Source organism: Pseudoliparis swirei, chromosome 6, assembly GCF_029220125.1.
Source record: "Pseudoliparis swirei isolate HS2019 ecotype Mariana Trench chromosome 6, NWPU_hadal_v1, whole genome shotgun sequence".
Taxonomy (NCBI): Eukaryota; Metazoa; Chordata; class Actinopteri; order Perciformes; family Liparidae; genus Pseudoliparis; species Pseudoliparis swirei.
The window spans coordinates 20,965,188-20,986,264 of record NC_079393.1 but is presented as its reverse complement, the minus strand read 5'-3'; the positions used below and the strand labels follow the sequence as shown (position 1 = coordinate 20,986,264).

At 43.9% G+C, this 21,077-nt stretch overlaps 3 protein-coding genes across 5 annotated transcripts in view; 1 reads left to right on the top strand and 2 right to left on the bottom strand.

Annotated features, from left to right (window-relative positions):
• LOC130194702 (chromatin remodeling regulator CECR2) overlaps positions 1–6,399 on the bottom strand; it is a 32,418-nt gene extending 26,019 nt beyond the window's left edge. The window contains exon 1 of the mRNA XM_056415762.1: positions 6,116–6,399. Coding sequence (XP_056271737.1) covers positions 6,116–6,235 — 120 coding nt within the window. The 5' untranslated portion in view covers positions 6,236–6,399. The remainder of the gene's footprint in view (positions 1–6,115) is intronic.
• Positions 6,148–16,012, top strand: slc25a18 (solute carrier family 25 member 18). Of its 3 annotated transcripts, none has more exons than XM_056415764.1 (10): positions 6,148–6,218; positions 10,320–10,675; positions 10,912–11,037; positions 11,973–12,028; positions 12,263–12,353; positions 12,965–13,080; positions 13,383–13,539; positions 14,031–14,194; positions 14,464–14,539; positions 14,640–16,012. In XM_056415764.1, the coding sequence occupies exons 2-10, from the start codon at positions 10,656–10,658 to the stop codon at positions 14,779–14,781; spliced, it is 948 nt and encodes a 315-aa protein (XP_056271739.1). In that variant the 5' UTR covers positions 6,148–6,218; positions 10,320–10,655; the 3' UTR covers positions 14,782–16,012. The 3 variants fall into 3 exon arrangements, with proteins under 3 accessions (XP_056271739.1, XP_056271740.1, XP_056271738.1); XM_056415765.1 differs by lacking the exon at positions 6,148–6,218 and adding an exon at positions 8,638–9,292 and having other exon boundaries at positions 10,915–11,037; XM_056415763.1 differs by lacking the exon at positions 6,148–6,218 and adding an exon at positions 8,651–9,292.
• atp6v1e1a (ATPase H+ transporting V1 subunit E1a) lies at positions 16,010–20,538 on the bottom strand. The gene is made up of 9 exons (XM_056415766.1): positions 20,397–20,538; positions 19,896–19,961; positions 19,313–19,422; positions 18,535–18,601; positions 18,152–18,241; positions 17,986–18,054; positions 17,762–17,856; positions 17,535–17,622; positions 16,010–16,622 (listed from the first exon to the last, which is right to left on the bottom strand). Exons 1-9 carry the CDS (start codon positions 20,427–20,429, stop codon positions 16,560–16,562), a joined length of 681 nt encoding a protein of 226 aa, XP_056271741.1. The 5' UTR covers positions 20,430–20,538; the 3' UTR covers positions 16,010–16,559.
• Positions 20,539–21,077: the final 539 nt, after the last annotated feature.

The following is a 21,077-nucleotide window of genomic DNA, read 5'->3' as shown; positions in this document are numbered from 1 at the left end:
CAGAGTGGAGAGCCTCCACCCTCCAGGGGGATGGGAAAGAAAGAATCACCATCTGGGGTTTAGTCATGGTGATGCCAGGGGCTGGGGCTCAAGAGAGGGACGGGGTAGAGGGGCTGCTCATGGACACACTAGATGGAGATGAAGCTGGGTCGCAGGACTTTGGCAGGTCGTGCAGAAAGGAGAACACGTGCTCCCCGAGACCTTCGCGCCTCTGCGCATCCAAGCAGGCGTCCGACTGACGACGCAGACTAATAACAACGTTCGTAGGATCGCACAAACCACAACAGCTGCAACGAAACTGGAGAGCGGGGCGCTGACGAGGTACAAAAACACACCGTTCGGGAAACGTACGTGAAGACATCTGTGAGGGAGAAGGATGGACGCGTGAGGGCTTTAGAGTTCAGGAGATGATGAGGGACGGAGGCTGCCCACGGCACAAGGCAGGTAGAGTTGGGATTAAACCATCAAACCAAGAGAATATAAACTCTGGCTATTAAAAACTGGGTGCCATAGAAACCAACAGTTGGACATGGTTAGTCTGTACTGTACCCGACGGAGGCTCCTTTTCCTTCAGAGCAGTTAGGATCTGTTTGCAAGGTTTTTTTTTGTAGCAGGTGTACAAATTAGACAATGGGAGAAACATACACTGCTCTTTCATTAGCATTTTGAACTAATCAACCATGCCATCATGATGGAAACCATAAAGCTAGAATCTAGATGACCAATTAAAAATGAATCCTCAAAAACATTCACAAATCACAGTGAGAATAAGTTCTTCATTAGTGGCCCTGCAATGAAAAGGTGTCGGAGAATATATATCCGTCAGGCTCCAGGATGTTAGCGGACCCCGTTACGTTCATCCAGGAATAATTGTTGGACACTATTAAAACTTGTGAAAATAAAACACCTCTTGAGCTACAGTACGTTCAGTAAACACTGCTTTCTGGTTCCAGAAAGCGGTAATGTGTGGAAGAGAAAGCGGGGTAGCAAGAAAGAAACCTGAACTGAAACATGAGCATATTTCAGCCCTACGATTAATTTATTGTAATGTTTTTTAAATAAAGTTATCGGGACAATGAGCAAGACGTCTCAACACATTTGATAATGGAATTTGCTCAATTCCTGCACTTCAGAAAAGCAACAGCCAAATACATTTCAAACCCTTGAATTCAGGACCAGATCCTCCACAGAGCGTCACAGGAGGACGCAACATGCCGCCGCTCGCCACCAAGGATTTAACTGGGCTTCTGGTTTTCCCTTTTCGCTGCTTACGTTAAGTAAATCAGCTTAACTTGGCTTCGCGACAGGCATTCGGATACACGTCTCATAAACGTGTGTGGCACTTTAACAAGTAGATGTGGAGATATTCGACAGGATAAGTGAGACATTTGCCCGACTGGGAACGGCACGAGAAGTCAGAGGATCACATCATTAGGATTTCATCCATTAGTTGGTGATATATTTTAGACTGGATAGAAGTGGAAGGCCAAGTGACACAGATCAACCAACACCACCCCCCATGGAGACACCAATACATAAAGAGATGGATGCGTTTTATGCCCAGACTCAAAGATTCTTCTTGTGCCAGATTTCTGTCTTCAGGGAACGTTTAAGTGAGAAAGGTGCGTGTTGTTAAGTGTCTCTTTATTTCTGGATCCACACAAGGACGTAATGGCCGCCATTAGCTGAAAACATCTCGTCACGGAAACAATCTAAAAATATATAAAAACTGCTGTCTGGCTTTGTTGGCCTGCTACGGTGTAATTTTCTCCTATTATATAATTCTTGTCAAATTAAAAGTACAAACCTAAAAATGCCAGTCAGAAGCTTCAATGGAATATGCTTTCACACAACCGCATTACGGCAAACTGCACAGATTAATGTTGCTTATTTTTACATGAAAAAAAAAGAAACTGACCAAATTGAAGGCTCAAATTGTTTTATGTCTATTAGCTAATCACCAATAATGGGCATCTCCTAAGAGGAGGCTTATTTAAGTCAGAGTTCACCACATGGATTATGACAGGCCGCTGATGAAGATATATGGAAGTGTGTGTAAACGGAGTGTGAAGACGCCGGGGACGGAGGTCGTTGGCAAATGAAGGCTATGTTGGTGATAAAGGGCACAGCGTTCAGAATCCTGCAACAGAGGTGTCGGCTGGCTGTGGGATTTTAGGCATATTTTCATATAATCTAGCATGCGCCACACACACAAAAAGTGGAAACCAGCGACAATGAAGTGTATCATCCAAGGAACAATGTGCAAGGGTTAGTTTTGTTAGGCTAGCCAAGGAGATGGAGGGGAGGGGGGGGGACTCCATTATCACCTACCAGCACCTGAGAAAGTAAAGAGTGGCCCCCCGAACAGAGCCACGGTACTGTCAGACGTACTCATTGAGTCTGCCAATATCCACCATGGTAGAAGTTTCAGAACAAAACATCGTGATCTCCAATGTGCCCCCATGACAAACATCTCCATCATGAGGAAAAGAAAACCGGCGTTTCAGTGACGCTCCGGTAGATATCGAGTCAGTTGCCTCTGACATCCTGAGTTCTCAATACACACGACTGGGAAGCATTCACCCGACTTTTTAAGTCTCGATACCAAGTACCGATAAGATAGCAGTGTGTAATCATTAGACTGTTTGCCTCACTGTGTGGAAGTATACATTCCTCATGTAAGGCAACATCAAGCTTGACGTTCTTAATGTACGGATAGAAATACTGGATTGTTATCAAAATAACTGTGTTCCATACCAGATTGTCACAGATACCCAATCCAGCCATGAAGGGCCAGACCGATGTCTTTCTACTCATTACACACACAAAAACAACCTGAAAAGCTTTTAGTGTGATCAAAAAAGGAACAAGACCTCAGACTAGAGACAGTATGCAGCTCCACTCCCGTAAAAATCCAGAGAGCAAATCCAGACAAGGAAATGCATAGAACGCTGAGTTGCTTGAGGCCCTTAGCGGTCGCAACACGGACCCCTGCCGTCTATAAAATAGGGCCAGGGTGGTAAAGACCGACAAAGTGACGCAATGTCCACAAAGGACTGGCGGTATGTTGGAGCGTGTTGACACGAGAGCCCGGGACAGAGTGAAATCACTCCATGCCCCCAACTCCGTCAGGACCAATGACAGACACTTCCCGCCCCGCGCTCCACCCGATTCTTGGGCAATTGAACCGACACGTCCACAGATTGTAACTGGAGCTGACTGACATCACCAAGCCGTTCTTACACAAGTGCAGCCAAATGCATATAGAAAAAAGGAGGATGGAAGACAAATAACCTTAAGTTGACAGACTTTGTCGGGAGTCAAAGGACTATTGATTCAGTAATGTGTGAGTGGCTCATCAACCTAATCAACCTGTAGAGCTGTATGACGAGACAAAGGCAAAGATAACAGACCGCCCAAAGTACGACACGTGTGACAGTGCCCAAGCCAGCTCGTCTTGTTACTGGTATGTGGCATGAAGGAAAACAAACGTGTCTGGCTCACAGTTTCCTCTTATTTCTAGAAAGTCCTCAGAAAGTAAACCTGTTGGATCCAAATGTTCTGACTTTTGAAAGCGCCATACTATTCTCCATGAATCGAGTGAGAGAAGTTAATGCGATAAGCAAGAAGTGGAGGAGTAGGACTCGAGTTCTCGAGCTTCTATCTCCAGATCATCGTTTCCTAAATGCGGCTCTGTGTGCCGTCCTCCTGGTCTCCGTGTGAAACACAGAAGGTCGGACCAAGGTGGTTTGGATCGCCTGGTTTTATAACTTCCTGACATGAAAGCTGACCAAAAGCCCACTTCACGCGCCAAATGGTATGGTGCACATAGGCGTAAAAGAAGAGCTCCAAGCACAAGCTAGCCTGACAGACCATATAAACAGGTCCTATTCAGATGCTCAACAGCCCCAGCATCTGCTTTGGGCACGCCACTTAGGAAACAAACACCTTCACTCAAGTGGGAAAACATGTGCAGAGGGAGATATTTTAATAACTCAAACCATCAACATGCCCGAAAAGAAAAGCACTTTTGAAATCAAATATGAATAACTTCAAGAGCTGCAAATAAATAGGGCGAGCTAGCACCAACACCAAAAAGACTATATACATGTTGTGTAATCGCCCCCATGTGTCGGCTTAAAAGATGTCTAAAACTGATTTGATTGTCCTTCCTGACAGCACTTGTGGGGCTTCTGCCTGGATTAATATCAATAATAATGAACTCAATGGTGTTTTCAACGCGGAAGAAGTATTTCATCCAAACATGTTTCACCCACATATTCATCAAAACACTCACTTTTAAAGAATAGATAATCTGCCATCTAACTAAAGTAAGAGTCCAGGATCTAAGAATGTTATACGACTTTGACATCATTAAGAATCATCCAACGTCCCACTGGAAGAATGGCAAAAGCTCCTCTGATGTGGGACGGGTTGTGAGAGCTCGACTATGTGACCAGAACTCAGCAACATGTTTTACCACCAAAACGGTTAAAAGTGGAGACACAATATTGCTCAGGTTTCCTTGGAAGACTATTACAACCATGAATGTAGCTTCAGATAATAGTTTACCTACTGAGAACCAAAGGAGTGAATGACCTTGAACACTGATGAAGGTGGCAATGTATAGGAATACTAGAGCAATATCAATACATCCTCGACATCTATTGGGGGGGGGGGGGGGTATTTGTATGTGACATGCGATTAATAGGCGACTATGAAGCAGCAGGACGACCCCTCGCACGCTTTGGTCAACAGATGCATTAGTTAAAGTTAAGATCAAGACGCTTCCCTGAACCTGGAAACATTAATACAATGCGTGTTCATCCCGCGTGTATCCAACACCATCTTAAGGAGAAACGCAACAGCACAAGATCCTCAACTTTCATGTAAACTTGGCGCAATGCGATCCCCCATCTGGCTTGCGCCTCGTTTAATAACAAAGCGATGCCTCCGTGAAGGGGGTGGGGATGAATGAGTGATGGGAGGCTGTTGATGCGTGATGTTGACCGTGCCGCGTTTCTCGAAAGTGCGACGATTCTTCGATGAATTGAACGCTCGGCCTCCGCTGTGATGTAAAAAGGCTTCTCGAATAAACGCACGCTGGATTCAGCCGTTCTTTGAAGTCCGAATACATTTCAAGGAACATGAGGAGGTTGAATCGAGTTAAAGTTGTATTCTGTCGAACAATCGTGATGTTGTACATTTAGTTTATTCTCTAATGGGCACAGAGCGGCGGGAGAGCTAATATCTATTGCTTTTTTCTGACTCGTTGGGATCGGAAATAGACGTTTGAACCATCGCTTCTTGAAACAAAAACAGTACGTGGCGAGCAAACAATGCCCGACCAGCATCTGCGTCCCCGTGGCTGCTCGAGCCAGATGGCTCGCAACAGCAAGACAATAAACTCGAACCTCGCGCGTATGAACTTAACTGTCTACGTCAATTGACAGAAAGAAAAACAAACTACAGCCAGGGTGCTTTTAGAAAAGTAAAGCAGGACAATGGAGTCAGGGTATTACGCGACTTTTCGCTGCACGCGTCGCAGAAATACAACCTAAAAAACATTGTTACCGCTCACATTATTCACGCGCATCGGACCGTTTTGTCACGCAAGCCTCCTCTCCTTTACTTTGTTTTGTTTTGTTTGAATGACCTGAAACACGGTCACTCTTCAACATAAACACGCGGCTCTGGCCAAATGAAAACAAACGGGTGGCACATGGTTTGTAACAAGAGCACCTTTCTCTAAAGTTACTCGGGAACACCCCAGTATGTAATAAAGCCACCCGTAACTTCGTGCATGGGCATCGGTCGACGCACCTGTTTCGTGAGTGCTACAATCACCTGACGTAATTTTGCAACTTTTTGCAGAGCAGCAACGAGCAGTTAGAAGCTAGCTCGCTAACGAGGTGGCTAGCTCGTTACCCAACAGCCCGAGTAACCGTTGGCGAAGGAGAAGCTCAGAGGACGCCGATAAGCTGGTTAACCAGGCGGCTAGTGACACAACATGCGCTCCACGGACCGGGGGAGCAAAAAAGCTGACACAAACAACTTCTCATTTCCGCAATGAAAGACATTCCTGTTGCTGAAAGTAACCGCGATGTTGATTTACCTCTATTTCAAAGTCTGGAAGGTTGAACGCGGTCCTGAACAGCGAGCAGAAGTGCGCTATGGCGGGGACTTCCCACCAGGACTGGATCTCTTCCACAGAAACGGTACATCCCTGGGACATTTTCGGACTTGAGATATGGTGTGACGTCTGTTGTTCACATTAGAAGGTAGTTTCCTCGGCGACTTGGAAAGTCTCCGTAACATTACAAGTACGACAAAAGTTGCTAGTGTCGTCCTTGTCGGGCAGTTGCCATTGCGACCCGAAGAGCGGTACAATCTGTTTCAATCAGAGTCTCGCCGGAGCCGAACAGATGGGAAGGGCGATACCATTACACGGCGAAGAAGGGGGGGGGGGAGCGATAACTTAGCACGATAAGTTAAACTGTAAATAGACACACAGTACTCTTTGAAATGTCGACCATATGGATGTTCTAGGAAAATAGCATGTCACTTTTAAACATATTTGCACTTAAATGTTTCTGCTTGTTACAGTAGCAAAAGTCTAAAGTCAACACTAACCCGTTGGTTTGGTGTTGCGGCTACCGTTTAAAGGGAAAGCCTGTGAATGGTGAATTGATACAAAATAAATAAAAACATGAACCAGGTATGAGCCAGGTAACTTGTTTTAAGTTACATCAGTGTAGTTTCTGTATGCGCGTCGATACAGGTTTAGTTCAAATCGTTTGGCACATCCGTTATCTTTGAGTTAATTTCCTATTTTCCATTGTTAACGTTTATTGTTTTATTGTTTAACCTACCACCTGTTTGATTTAACTTCCAAAAGCAGTTAAGACTCGTTCAGGTGATCATTGCCGTGAACAGTAAATTGCGAGCTACGTTTCGGCTGTATTTTGTAAACAACATCGCGGTGGAAGTCGGCCTATGCGCTGCACAGGGGCTCCCTCCATAGCAATAAGTAACAATTACATGACAGCAGTTGTGCTCGGTGAAAGTTGGTGCCACTCTGCCCTGCACGCTTGTTTTCAGAGTAACATGGACATGCAGTTATTATATCCCTTTTATTTTTTTAAAGAAAGGTCAGGTCACATATTTTCCAAGTTGTCTTGCTCGGGGTGTTTGCCCTGGGAATAAAAAAAACAATGGTAAGCATATGGTAAAAGCCATCAGAATCAGATTTGTTTTTGATTAAATAACTTTTCTTAACACTTTCCTTGACATAGTATTGATTCAAAGTATGTGTAAACGTAAAAGTATAATTAAAGCATCATTATGCATTTAAATAACCACATTAAATTTAAGTCAACTAAAATGCACATGCAAATATTGCATGTTCAAAACTTAAACCCCACTTAAGACATTTAAATTAATGGCATTAAATTCAATGATCAGAAACATGAGATATCCAGTGTACAAGTGAACATGTTGGCCTGAAGGTGGTGCAAGAGGAAAGTTCATGATTTCTCCAGCTGGGTATATTGTCCTGGGAGTCTGTTCCATATTATTATATAGAATATACAGATACTTTATATTACATAACATGTGCTGGGTAGCATCACTGGTAATAATGTGCCATAAAACACACACACACACACACTGATTTTCACAGACGTCACTGTTTCATTGAGGCATCATGAACTCTTGTATCTGTAGCAACGTTTACTGGCAACAACTGTATTGCAACAATTGAACCTGGACCCACGCTCTTTCCATCATAACGCTAAAAGCATTGTTGCCTTTGAAGTGTCAAATGTAACGCTTTAGAAGGGCGAGATAAGAAAAAAACAATGCAACAGCATCCTTCATGATTCTTGACAGTTGCAGTCACATCGACACTCCTATAATACAAATGGGTGACAAAATCAAAATGACCGTGACATATTTTACAGTTCTCTGAACTACATTGTTCTAAAATATACTAATTTGGTGTTTTGATGATGGCGGTGAAAGGTGCTGTCTAACAGGTTGTTCTGGGTTGAGATGAGGTGACCTACAGATCTGGATTTAGTACATCTACTTAAGTGCTGTACTATAGTACAATTTGTACATACTTTACACACTTTTATACATATAATTATAAAATAAAAGATCACTTTATTAAGTATGAAGCATTTTTATTGATTACGCTATCTAACATTATAAGTCCTTGGAATTTGCTCTACCTCAACCAGCTTCATTCAAAGGCTGCTTATACTTTAAATAGTAACAAATTGATAGCCTAATATACCAAAATATAATAGACAGGTTACACTCTGGTGAGTACTTTTATTTTGGATACATTACGTACAGTTTCCTATTCATGTAAAAGTTCAAATGCAGAACGTTTATTCTTACACTTTGGAATTGTTACTTTACCTTGAGTAAAGCATGTGAATAGTTCCTCCATGTAATGCTGTTCACTATATACTAACTCAGGGGCCGGGCACATTGAGCAAATTCCACTCAAATTACATTTTTTTTTAAATCCCTTTTTGTTTTTATACACTGGGGATATTTCACAAGTTCTCCCAGCTGATGAGTGTAATTATCATTGATCGTCATTATTTTTCCATCAACAGGAGTCAATAAATCAATCAATGTTCATGAAAAAATAGTTTAGGGTCAATGAGTGGTTGCTGTGGTAGTCACGTACTTTTTTGTTGTTGATGTCCTGAACATAACGTTCTGTTCTTTAATAATTACCTAATCGTAAATATTTCCAAATATAAATAAATAAAAGGTCTCATACTAATCCTATTAGTATATCACTGTTACCTTGGTAGTAATCGTAAGTCTGTTAACATTTGAGGAATTCAATGTCCCTCGAGGGATTATGTAATACCAGGACTGTTGAATAGAGAGCTCATTACTGAGGGGCAGCCTTTTGTGTTGCTCTTCATGTTGCATAAGAACATATGTTCTTGGAGGAAATACACCCTGGGGTATAACTGTGTGTATTTTGCCCAGCCATGTGTCTGTTGCGTGCCTTGTGGCAGCCGCGTGAGTTTATGTCGAGTTGTGTTAGTGCAGAGCCGAGTTGCCGGGGCTGTGTCACACAGAAGGGAGTCACCACGAGAGGGAGGGACTTAGGCTGCAGCACAATGCTGGTGTTTGTGCAACGGCCCCTGAGTGGCGGCCGGCTCTCTCAGATCGCTCTCGCTTGACTACCATTGCTGCACGCATTGTTGAAGTGAAAGGAAAGTGGACAGCTTGATCCTGTCTGTGGGATACGCCGACAGAGGTAAGACCCTCCTTTCCCCTCTGCTATATCTCTGTGATGGTAGAAAATGAAGTTTCTTTGAAAGCAGTCACATGAGCAGTTTTCTGGGGGAAAAAAGGGGTCCGGGAGCTGGAGGTTGGCTTGGGGTGAGCTACCGTTGTCTGTGTTTTGGCAGAGTCACTACTGTGTGTGTGTGAATGGAGCTGAGCTGAAAGAAAGTTTCACAGAAAGAGGCTCAGTAAAAGGTATGTGTAGAATGAGACCAGGATGAGCAATGGAAAAGACCAAGGGACATAAATAGAAAGAGTTGTAACAGATGAAAAAGTTGAGGTGATGGAAAATTATACAAATCAAAACAAGAAGATAAACACAGCAAAACAATGATGGAGGATGAAATGTTTCCTTTGCTCCCAGAGGAGAGGGCAGTCGAGGGTAGAGTGAAGGTTGAAATTGGTTAAAAAAAAATACAGGCGAAGTGGAGGGAGAGAGATTAATTAAGGAGCTGACAGAAGGGTGGCAGTCAGGAGGAGAAAGGGCAGAAAAAGAATGGAAGAAACAGAGAACATAGTAAAGGAAAGAAATTGCTGTGAAACTAAGATAAGATTGCAACCGCATCTCTATCATCTCACCAGGGCTAACAACTAAATATTGTACTTCCAGAACGAACAAAGAAAACAGTATGTCAAACTAGTTTGTCCATTTCTAATGAAATCTTTGTCGGTCCTTTGTGAAACGCTGGTAAAAGAATACCGGTAAGCCCCTCATTCTAAGGCCGGCCCACCTCGTCAGATGAAATACTCTGATCCCTTTTAGCTGGCAGATTAGAGAGACTCAAGATGTTGTCTCCGTGTGGAAGCCCTGGGGTATGCCGCTTTTCACATTTCTGAATGACTACATCTAGATTTGATAGGCTCTATAGTTGATGTGAGGTGTGCTCAAAGATAATAAACAAAGCTTTGAGAAAGACAAGCGCCATATCGAATAGAGAAACCGTGGTCTCACTGAAATGATGTAATCTTTATTAATTACACGTATTTTGTGTTTCCAGGCTGTGGAGGATTCACGATTGGGTTTTGGTGTGAGGTACAACAAAGCAGAAAGGCTGACCAGAAGACACAGATCTAACTTTGGCGGTTTTGGCCACAACGGAAAGAAAGGGCGCGGGCCAGGGGGACGAAGGCGGTCGGTTGAGCCACAATAAAAGAAGCGGGGAGGTGCATTTGTGGCGTGGGCGGGCAGGTGAGGGTTAAGCTGCGGTGACAACTTTGGGGGCGGCGGACCAAAGTGTGGGAGGAAAGAGGAAGAGGAAAAAGAAGACGAAGAGGAGGGATAGGTAAAGGAGGAGGAGGAGTGGTCTTGGGCCTGCAGCCCAAACCGAAACAGGATGGCGGAGAAGAAAGTGAGGTGAGTATCTTTGCCACGTTTGTTTCGCTTGATGAAACCGGATTCATAATGTGTTCATGAAGTGGAGGCAGCAGCTGGGTTAACGTCGGGCTTTTCTTTCTGTGTCTGGTTGGTGTGCCCGCTTCATTTCTACTTGTGTCCATCAATGGATGTGTCGTTTGCATGGCCGGTGTTGGTGACATGGTTTAAATGGGTCTGTGCATGCATGTGGGCCTGTGTCTGTGTTGATTCCTCAGCAGCCTCCCTGCTAAGCTGATTAATGGGGGCGTGGCAGGCCTGGTTGGTGTGACATGTGTCTTTCCCATTGACCTGGCCAAGACCCGCTTACAGAACCAGCAGGGCGTCCCAGTCTACAAAGGAATGTGAGTAGGGCTCCCCTGGCCCCGAGTTAACCCGATACATGTATGCATTTTGTTTTAGCAAAACAATACTTTTCAATTTTTGTTGAAAAGCAATCCTTCTCTATAAGTTAAGGAAGGAAGACAAATATAGTTTTTCCCGCATGAAAATCTAACCAAATCTCAGAACTGTAAAACCAATGCTAAATATCTGCTCGTGATGAATGATAGCTGAATGTGCTCTGTGGTGAACAGTACTCTCTCATTTAAAGCCTCAAACAAGTCAGAATTATTTGGTCGATGCCAGCATACCTTTCCACTGAATCTCAGATGTTGGAGCAGCGCAGCTCAACACACTCCTTCCATATTTGGCTGAGTGGGTCATATGAGTTCAGGGAAAGACTGTGTGCAGTCTGTGTGTTTTCATCGCCCGCCGTGGTAACGTAACCAAAACCAGACAAAAGTTGAAACGAATGCACTAAAACTGAAACACAAACTCTAGAGATGCAGAGCAAAAGGCTTCTGTGTCCTTAAAAGACCCACCGACCCCGAAATGTCTAACTTGCACACATCTGGTGGACATCAATACTGCTGGCTGATTGGGTGTGGTCATCCTGTGTTTAGAATGTGGGTTTCCACTCTGAGTCAGACATGGAAAAATAGCTTGGATAGCTTCCCTTCATGGCCCAGTCACGAAGTTGGCTTTTTATTCTCTCTTTTCAAAGAAAAAGAAGAGAATGTGCTGCTAATACAGAACGATGGCAGCACTGGTCTCTGTCTCTTGTTGCTGTTGTAGCAGAATAGAGGGTCCGGGTGTGTTTGGGCCAGACCGGTGATGATGCTTGAAAATGAAGCATTTAATAGACATGACCTTAATGTTTGTCAGTAAAGATAATCGTAGTTTAAGACCTTATAAAAAAGCAGACGCAATGTAAATTGCCTTCTTCTTTGTCTTTAAGGATGGACTGCCTGGCAAAGACGGTCCGCTCGGAGGGTTATTTTGGATGTTACAGAGGTATCTTTTTGCATTTCTAATCCCAATGACAAACAACTCTTCAACTGTGCTTCACTATAAACTTAATCCGTCCACCCACGCTGTTGTTTCTCCTGCGAGCCCTCAATCCTATTGTCGTAACGACCAGCGTCTACTACTATTAGACGTGAGCCGTAAGCTGCTGTGTACGTTCGCTCTATTTGTGTAAAATCGGTGGAAGCGGTTGGGTGTCATCAGCCTGTCTGTCTTTTCCAGGTGCAGCCGTGAACCTCACTCTGGTGACGCCGGAAAAAGCCATCAAGCTGGCAGCCAACGACGTCTTCAGACAGAAGCTCTCTAAGGACGGGTGAATACAAGTTGGCACAGTGATGCATCAGATAAAGTCTGGCTGAAACGTACTTGCCTCATTACAGTTGATACTGTTTTTCACATTCTTCATATAGTAACAAAAAGTGGCAAATGTGTTTGTTGATCTTGTTTTAACTGTTGAAGCACTTAAGTCTCAGGTCTTGGATGGATTAGGGTAATTTGCCAAAAAAAGAAGAGTGTTTGCATGATTTGCTTTCGGCAAAATCTGGGAAGCAAACAAAAAAATCCTTAGTCTTGTGTGTGTTTGCTCTTCAATATACGAACTCATTGCCATTTACTGCACAGGAAATACTAAACCTAAAGGCCACTATTCTCAGTACAAAAACAAGGTATACAGTGGTACTAATGGTTTTCACACTCAAACCAGGACATATTTCACCCTTAGTTAGTAGTGAAGAAGAGTTGTGTTGCTTGCTGAGACACATGAAACATCAAAAACATTACAGAGCATGACTTTCCAATCATTGGGTCCTGTAACAGCCATTACATATTAAAAAGAAAAAGCTGAAATATTGTTCAGGTCACTAGTGATACACTGTTGTATGTATGTGTTTTGTTGTATTTATACCTGTATTTGTGTGTTTCCAGTCATTTACCCCTGTGGGGAGAAGTGCTGGCCGGCTGTGGGGCTGGGACCTGTCAGGTGGTCGTCACCACGCCGATGGAGATGCTCAAGATCCAGCTGCAGGATGCAGGAAGGCTCGGTGAGCTGGATTTAATGTTTTTTTTAGTTTTTATTTCCTTGTACGAACACCAAGATGCAGCGTGTCTAAATGCATGTCAGCGTAAAAGGATGCAATTCACTGGAATCTTGAACAAAATCCTATTCTGGAAGTAAATCAACTTGGAAAAATGCAACTTTTACCAATATTTATGCAAGGATTGATTTGGTGTTAATTAAGTCATGTACATGCCATGCCTCTCAATAATGAAAACAGCTGTCGTGAGTGGTGGTATTGACTTTGTGAGTGTTGCTAACTTGGGGCAGTCTGTGTTTGACCATTAGCTGCCCAGAGGCCCGGTCCATCTGCAGCTCAGGCGGCTCAAACCCTGGCGGCTCCGCCCCCTCCACCTCGGGCCTCGGCCACCAGCATCACGGTGGAGTTGCTGAAGACTCGCGGACTTGCGGGCCTCTACAGGGGGGCCGCAGCTACCTTAATGAGGTCATACACACAAAGACATAAACACACACACTTTCAATAAATGATGTTTCACTTTGAAAGAGCGTGTGTGTGTGTGTTTTGGCGTCCAGAGGCAAACCAGTTTCATACCGTTTCACAATCAGTCATTTTCTGGCATCTTAATATGCTTTTAATTATTCTCAACACGTGTTGTCCAATATAATCCCTTAATTTCAGTTGTGTTACTCAGTCCATGACTTTATGCTTCATCCACTTTGCTCTCTGTCGTCTGCTTTAATGACTTGATTTCACACGTGTTTGTTGTCCTCCCTGACAATAACTCTGACAATCATCACTGATCAATAGCTTCCTGCAGCTGTGTCTGTCTGCCACGCCCACGTCTCATTGTCTCTCCCTTTTGTTTTCAGTCCATCCCATTTATTTATCCACGCCCTGACAGCCTCCCTCTCAGATTTTTCCCTTTCCATATTTCCTTCAATCACATTTTCTGTTCTTCTCACGCGTGCTTTCAGGGACGTCCCCTTCTCAATGATCTACTTCCCGCTGTTTGCCAACCTGAACGCGCTGGGCCGGGAGAGAGTGGGTGACGGGCAGGTTCGGGCGCCATTCTGGCAGTCCTTCATGTCCGGCTGCGGCGCCGGCTCGGTGGCAGCTGTGGCTGTGACGCCATTGGATGGTAAGTGGGAGAAAGAGACAGGCAGAGAAGCAAAGATCGTCGGGCAGGAGGTGGGGAGGGAATGGGGATCTGAGCCTCATCTCATATCTGTGACCTGCTCAGCACTTGTGGCCTCGACCCGGGGACGACCGAAGATAATGAGTCGTTGACCTTAGTCCCTGCCAGCTGATACATGCAGTGCATAAATACAGTATATGTATATTATAGTGGCCACAGTCTCTAATCTGAAGTAATGACAGTACACTCCTGTATCTTAAATGCCTGTACAGTCATAAAGACTCGTCTGCAGACTTTGCAAAAAGGTGACGGCGAGGAGACGTACAGAGGGATTGTTGACTGCACACGGTAAGTATTGAGTCTGTAAGAAGGAACATTGGTTATCCTGAGCGTGGAGGGCCATGTGACATTGTCTTCCTCCTGCCGTCCCGTCCGTGTTCCCTTGCAGGCGCATCATGACGCGGGAGGGCCCATCGGCGTTCCTGAAGGGCGCGGCGTGCCGCGCTCTGGTGATCGCGCCTCTCTTCGGCATCGCGCAGGGCGTCTACTTTCTCGGGGTCGGGGAGACGCTGCTCGGTCTGCTGGGATAGCGTTGCTTGGCACTGGTGGCGGTTTTTCGTGTGGTCTCTGCTGCTTTAATCTGCAGTGAATGAATGACACAACTGAGAGAACGCTGAATACAGAGAGGGGGGGGAATACGGCCGCCATCTGGAAGAGGACTGGTCTGGCATATGAAGAGGGGCTATTTACTAATATGTGGACCAATGGGACCGCATCACTAATCAAGCTTCTCTAGGGTCTTACATGCTGACATGAACAGGGGTCCGTAGGTCAAACAGGGTCCCTGCTATGTGTGTGACTAATCTGAGGATGGTTCAGGGTGCTCCCGGGTGCTCGCTGCATTCCGTCTGGCGCTGTTCATTTCACCTAAAAGGGATTATTGGGTCTGGTTAAGAGAGAGCTGCTGCATGTTGTTTGAGGCCGGCCATTTGTAATATAGTAATGACGAAAAACTGTGCACCATCCCATGTAAGTGACAAATCCCCCCTTTTAAAATCTTTTTTCAAAAGCGCAGATGGCATCACATTGAATGTCAAGAGTCTGAACATGTGTCAAAAATGAAATTTACAATATAATGTTTGATGTGTTTGGAAAATGAGTTTAATCTCCTTCTGCCTACCATGTAACACGTCCCCCCCTCTCCATCCGCGAGGTCCGAGTTGTAATCTTGGATTCCTTCAGTGGATTGGGAGGTGCTGGCTGCCAGAAACTCTAAGGTCAGTTGTTAATCTGAAGGTAATGCTTTAATCCCGGCATTACGGGACAATATACCCTCACACACAGCTCACTTCCTCTTCTCCCCAGTGTGTCAGGGTTAAAATATAAATAAACCATCTATTACTGCTTAGCTACACATACAAATACATTGCTTCAAACGATGTGCGCAGAAGAACTGAAGAAAAGAAAAATGCAATTAAAGCCTTACGATTGCTGGTAGTTTATAAATGATCTAAACTGTATGTCTTAAAAGAAGTCGTGGAATTGGGAGTTTTGATTTTGTATTTGAGTCCAACTTAACGAGGACAATTATGTGTGTCAGACCCGTGGAGGGAGTAGGGCACCTTGTCTTGCTAACTGTATGACATTTCTGAAGTCCACTGGGTGGCACTAAAATAAAAAATGTTTTAACATTTTTAATGGAAGACACATTTTGATGTGGCTGTGGTACCTCGGCTACTACATTGTCATCACTGTAGAGAACATTACCTGAGTAAAATGTGTGTTTACAAGCTGTAAATAAAGATATCTCATACATGCTCATTTCTCAGTGTCGCACACATTTATTTGTTCTTTTTTCATTTGGTTTTCGTATGTTAAGTGCTTCAGAACAATGGTAAACATCTTTTCGGGGTCCACATCCACACGCAGTCTGTTATAAAAAAGAGATGTTTGGCAAACATACCATATAATCACCCACATTATGGGCTGTGTTCTACGAAAATGTAGACTAGGCATGTGAAGGGAATATGTGTATATTTGGTGACCTAAATATGGAGCTTTGATTACATTAATCTAGAATCAAATAGCAATAGATTTCTGAAGGAATACTTTTTTGCAATGCCAGTGCGATTTAAAGCAGTCCTTTAAACTGGAGAGGTCAAATAGAGGGTACTTACACGTGAAAAAAAGTGCACTTGTTGAATTATTACGCAGTAAATTAGTGCACAAATATAAACAACACATTAACACATCAGTAGCATCCCATTAAGTGAATGGTAGGTTATTGTACGGACTCAGTCTGCTCACTATGATGAAGGTCTTTGGTCACCTCAGACAGTAAATATTCCACCGCTCTTCAAATCCGCTGTTAATCCATGAACCTGCGGTTTGGATTGGCTCCAAACAAGTTCATCCTGATTTCAGGCATCATCTGTCAGGCGTAAAGTCAGGACACGAATCAGGACACACGAGAAACTCAAAAGGAGAAACATGACAAACACAGATGCTTCAATCTCTCTTTTTCCTCCCTTTTCCTTTTATGGACATAAAGGGGAGTTAACGTAATATATATATCCTCAAAGACGAACAAACAAAGAAAAGTGTTTAGCAGATTCTCTGTAAGGGAGCTGTGCTGGTGGAAGCAGACAAAGAAACAACCCTCTCATCTACATCGTCGTGACCGTTGAGGGGCATGCCAGCTGCTAATTTATTTATTTAAATCATATGTAAAAAACGTCCTCTCTTCTACCTTCGCAAAACGTCTCTATGTTTGAAGGTTTGTGCCTTGGTACAATCTCCATGGATAATGCTGAGTGCCAGAACTTAAAAGAGAAGTCAAAGCCTATTCCTGAGCATATATTTGGACAAAGGTTTGGCCTTGCTTTGTGCAGACTAGAAGATTATAATTATTCCGAATACATCTTTTAGAGGATTCCTATGGAGTGAAAAGGCTTTTGTCTGTGTGTAGGAAGCAGAAACCATTCTGGGAAGCATGCTCAAAACTAATTCCTCTCACGATTTATCTGCAACCATTGCAGCCATTTCCAACTCAAAGCATGAATGAATAAAGTTTAGTTATTTACAAAAGCAAATATAATAGGGTCTGTAATTGCTAAACAACTGATTTCCATTCTGCACCTGAATCTACACTGCAAGACACAAGAAGAATCAGTGTTTTCCCATTCATAATTAAGTAACACTCAATTCAAGTTCAGCTCATTTGTCTCAGACAAGTGGGCTCTGCTGCCCCCCACAGGCCAACAGCAGACAAGTCTACACTCAGACTGTTGCACAGGTGCATTCACAGATTTGGATTTCAGATACATTTAAAAAGTGACTGTACCTGTTGTGCCATCAGCTCCAGCCTGTTCTCCAAAGTGTTGGAAACCTTGATCTTCCTGTTGTCATTATATACTTCAATCCCTCCGCAGCTGTGAAAACAAAAAGTGGATCCACGCTTATGAGATAAGCAAACTCATTTTATGTTCCCCCCCCGCCCCTTTTTTCATAAAATAAGTAATCTGACAATCCATTTAAGAGTTTGTCTTAAAGTGCATCACATGCCCTTACATCTCTGACGGAAGAAAGCGCTCCTGGTCGATGTGGACGACTATGTTGCTCTTCACGGCCTCTTTGTAGATGGGGATGTTCTTATTAACTGCAGCCTGTCGAGCAATACAACAAAGACTGACAGACGCAACACTACAAAGGACTAAGCGGCTGTTGTAATGGCCTGCGCTTTTTAAAATAACTTCTGACAATAATTACAACACAAAGCCCCATATTCAGCTCACCTGCACCATCTCCACATCCTTCTGTCGGCAGCGAATTGTAACTTTAGGTTCCAGCAGTAGATAGAAACCCTAAAAAAAAAGTGGAACGCACACTCAGAAAACACGGAGAACCAACAAAGCCATCAGCTGTTTATTCCCCTGCAGCCTCCCGTGAGAGCGACTGTACCTGAAGCACCAGGCCCTCCAGTAAGGTGGAGTAACTGGCCGGCTCCTTGGCAATCTCTCCAAGTCTTTGACGAGCCTCATTTAACAAATCCTGTGGACAGAGTTTTCACCGATTCATTTAGAGAACTCCAAAGACATAAAAACATGTTGTTTACTCATATTCAGATACTTTGGAATACATAACAGTACATACAGCACCAGTCCAAAGTACACACCTTCATGTAGGCAGTACTGTGTACATGCTCGTCTGTGGTAAGCATTGTTTTCAAAGATCAGAGGACCATAATCACGTCATTGCATTGAAGGAATTCAATTCAGTGGTGACGTAAAGATGACGTAGAGCAAAGCAGACGGTTGTGTGATACAGGAGCATTGATCTCTCACCGTGATCATGTCGTCGCGGTCCTTCAGCACCTTCAGCCTGGCTTGGTTTGTGAGGTTGGACATCTGGCTGTGAGGGTGGAAGGAAAAATCGATCAGTAAACGATCCGCAGACATGACGATGTAACGCAGCGCAGATATCCCGCATGACACCCGGTTCTCACAACACACTGATTTACAGACGCATTTGCCACCACAGCTGGATTGTGCGGTCCAGGACGGTGACGTGGTTACACATACGTATTTCCATTCCCCTGTAAGGAGGACTTTAGTTTAACCGCTTGGTCTCTCGATCCATCTGCGGACCACTCGTGAAAATGTAAGGCTGTCAATCCTCAAATTGAAGAATTTGGAGGTGTGTGAAAATGAACCACAAAAAACAACCAGGATAAATAATAGAAACCGGCAAAACCCTAAAAAAGCTAAAAAAACAACAACAACTACAAGCCTGTTGTGGTCCAGGCCCTCGAGTCCCCACAGCACGAATGTAGTTTGTGATCCGTGTCTGTCATGTGAAGTCCATGTCCCTGAACGTAAGATATGGGAACGCGACTAACATTTGTCTTTATTTAGTAAAGCTTCCAAACACCAACCTCTATTAAACCAGCCTCTATTAAATAACAATTTAAAAGGGAAGGAACAATAATTTGTATCATAATTTCATCTCATTTATAAAAACCTGGTTACATCAACTGTGATGTTGGGGTGTGTAAATTAAAACATCGCAGCCCACTCGACCAGGAGCCGTTTCTTCTCCTAAACGGGCAATAAAACAACTCACATCTTCTTTTGTTGCTCAATCTGCTTGTCCTTCTTCTCGTAGTATTGCATGAGCTTCACCCTCTGAGTCTGCACCAGGCGACCCTTCTCGATGTTGAACTCTTCCTCTCCCTGTAAATAGAGAGGAAGACGAGGCCCGTTACTGGTCACAAGGCCGACAGAGACAGACAGACGGACATACAGGCAGACAGACAGGCAGGCATACGGACAGATATGCAGGCATACAGACAGGCAGACGGACGGACAGACAGACAGACAGACAGGCAGGCAAACAGACAGACAGGCAGGCAAACAGACAGACATACTTACAGACAGACAGACAGGCCTACGGACAGATATACAGGCATACAGACGGACAGACTTAAAGACAGACAGGCAGACGGACAGACATAGAGACTTACAGACAGGCAGGCAGACGGGGACACTTGCAGACAGACAGACAGGCAGGCAGACGGACTGACAGGCAGAGAGACAGAGAGAGAGCCAGAGAGCGAGAGAGAGAGAGAGAAATACATACAAACAGACAGATACACATACAGACATGCACAGACAGGCAGACATAGAAGCAGCTAAACTGCCATTACCTTAGCATCAATTTCCTCCGCTTTCTCACTGGCCTCTTGTTCGATGAAGCCCATCATGTGCTTGATCTGCCGCAGGAGACACACAATAGTTGTTGTTGTGGACCTGACAACTTTAGTGGGAAGAAATACTTATTGCGCTTAACAACGTGCCGCTGTCAGACGAGGGTAACTTATATGGCAAGGAGCTATTTAATGTATTTTAACTTGTAGCAGCTAAAGAGAGCTAACACAATTATGTCGAATGGCCACTACGCCAAACTAAATACGTAGTTAAATAGGTTCTTAACGGTAGCGAGGAAGTTAATGCGTAATGATAATTAAGCAACTAACGTTAACACGCAACGGTAACTTGGTTGAGGTGTGAGCCCATTAGCGTCAACGTGTGTTATGTCCATGCTAGCTAACTTAACCTAACGTTATAACTTCAGTGAGTCACGAGATAAACGGGTTTAAACGTAATAGTTCCGAGTCTAGCGTTGTCTGTCGTTACTTTAGCGTTACCTGTTTCTGTACGTCAGCATCTGTAAGCGCCATGTCTTCTCAGAAATTAGTTTGTTTCTTATAAGACTGAAAAACAATTAAATACAAGTCCAGTTAGACAGAAACAGTTCGGACAATATAACTTTCCCCTTCGTTCGCGTTAAAGTCGAGCGAGCGATACAAGACGAACACAACATCCGGTTACGACCTTCAAAATAAAACACGTCACATTCGGAAGGCGCACCCCGCTCCTCCCCTCTGCATTTATATAGAATAAAACCAAAAACACACAACTGTCACACTGTTTTCCAATGATTCAATTTATTTAACTGTGAGCGGAGTACCATATACATATATATGTAGAGTTAGTGTTGTTTGCACATGGAGAAAGTTTGCCTGAAGAGACTCTCGAGCTTCTCTCATGGTGCACTGTTCCTGCACGCTTTTCGAGTGATTTGGATGTAGTCCTGTCCGTCATGTTTGATTACATCGAACATCTTTGAGGATCATGATGCTATGAATGGATAAAAGTGTCAAATATGTCTCTCTGAAGAAGTAATTATAGTAATAATTAGCGATTATAATTAGAGAAGTCACGTTCAGCCTTTCTGCAGCCAACGTTGCAGATGTCACTCAACTGAGATCCTGCACGTACGTGATAATTTACACTGGAAAGATTCCCATTCAATTCCGCAGCAAAGT

Excerpts from the sequence above, each read along its gene's own strand:
- slc25a18 (XM_056415764.1), top strand. The coding sequence starts at position 10,656 with ATGGCGGAGAAGAAAGTGAG. Across the intron at positions 12,029-12,262 it reads TTATTTTGGATGTTACAGAG|GTGCAGCCGTGAACCTCACT; the intron begins GTATCTTTTTGC and ends TGTCTTTTCCAG. Across the intron at positions 12,354-12,964 it reads CAGAAGCTCTCTAAGGACGG|TCATTTACCCCTGTGGGGAG; the intron begins GTGAATACAAGT and ends GTGTGTTTCCAG.
- atp6v1e1a (XM_056415766.1), bottom strand. The coding sequence starts at position 20,429 with ATGGCGCTTACAGATGCTGACGTACAGAAACAG. Across the intron at positions 19,962-20,396 it reads ATGCTGACGTACAGAAACAG|ATCAAGCACATGATGGGCTT; the intron begins GTAACGCTAAAG and ends CTCCTGCGGCAG. Across the intron at positions 17,857-17,985 it reads AGGATGTGGAGATGGTGCAG|GCTGCAGTTAATAAGAACAT; the intron begins GTGAGCTGAATA and ends ATTGCTCGACAG.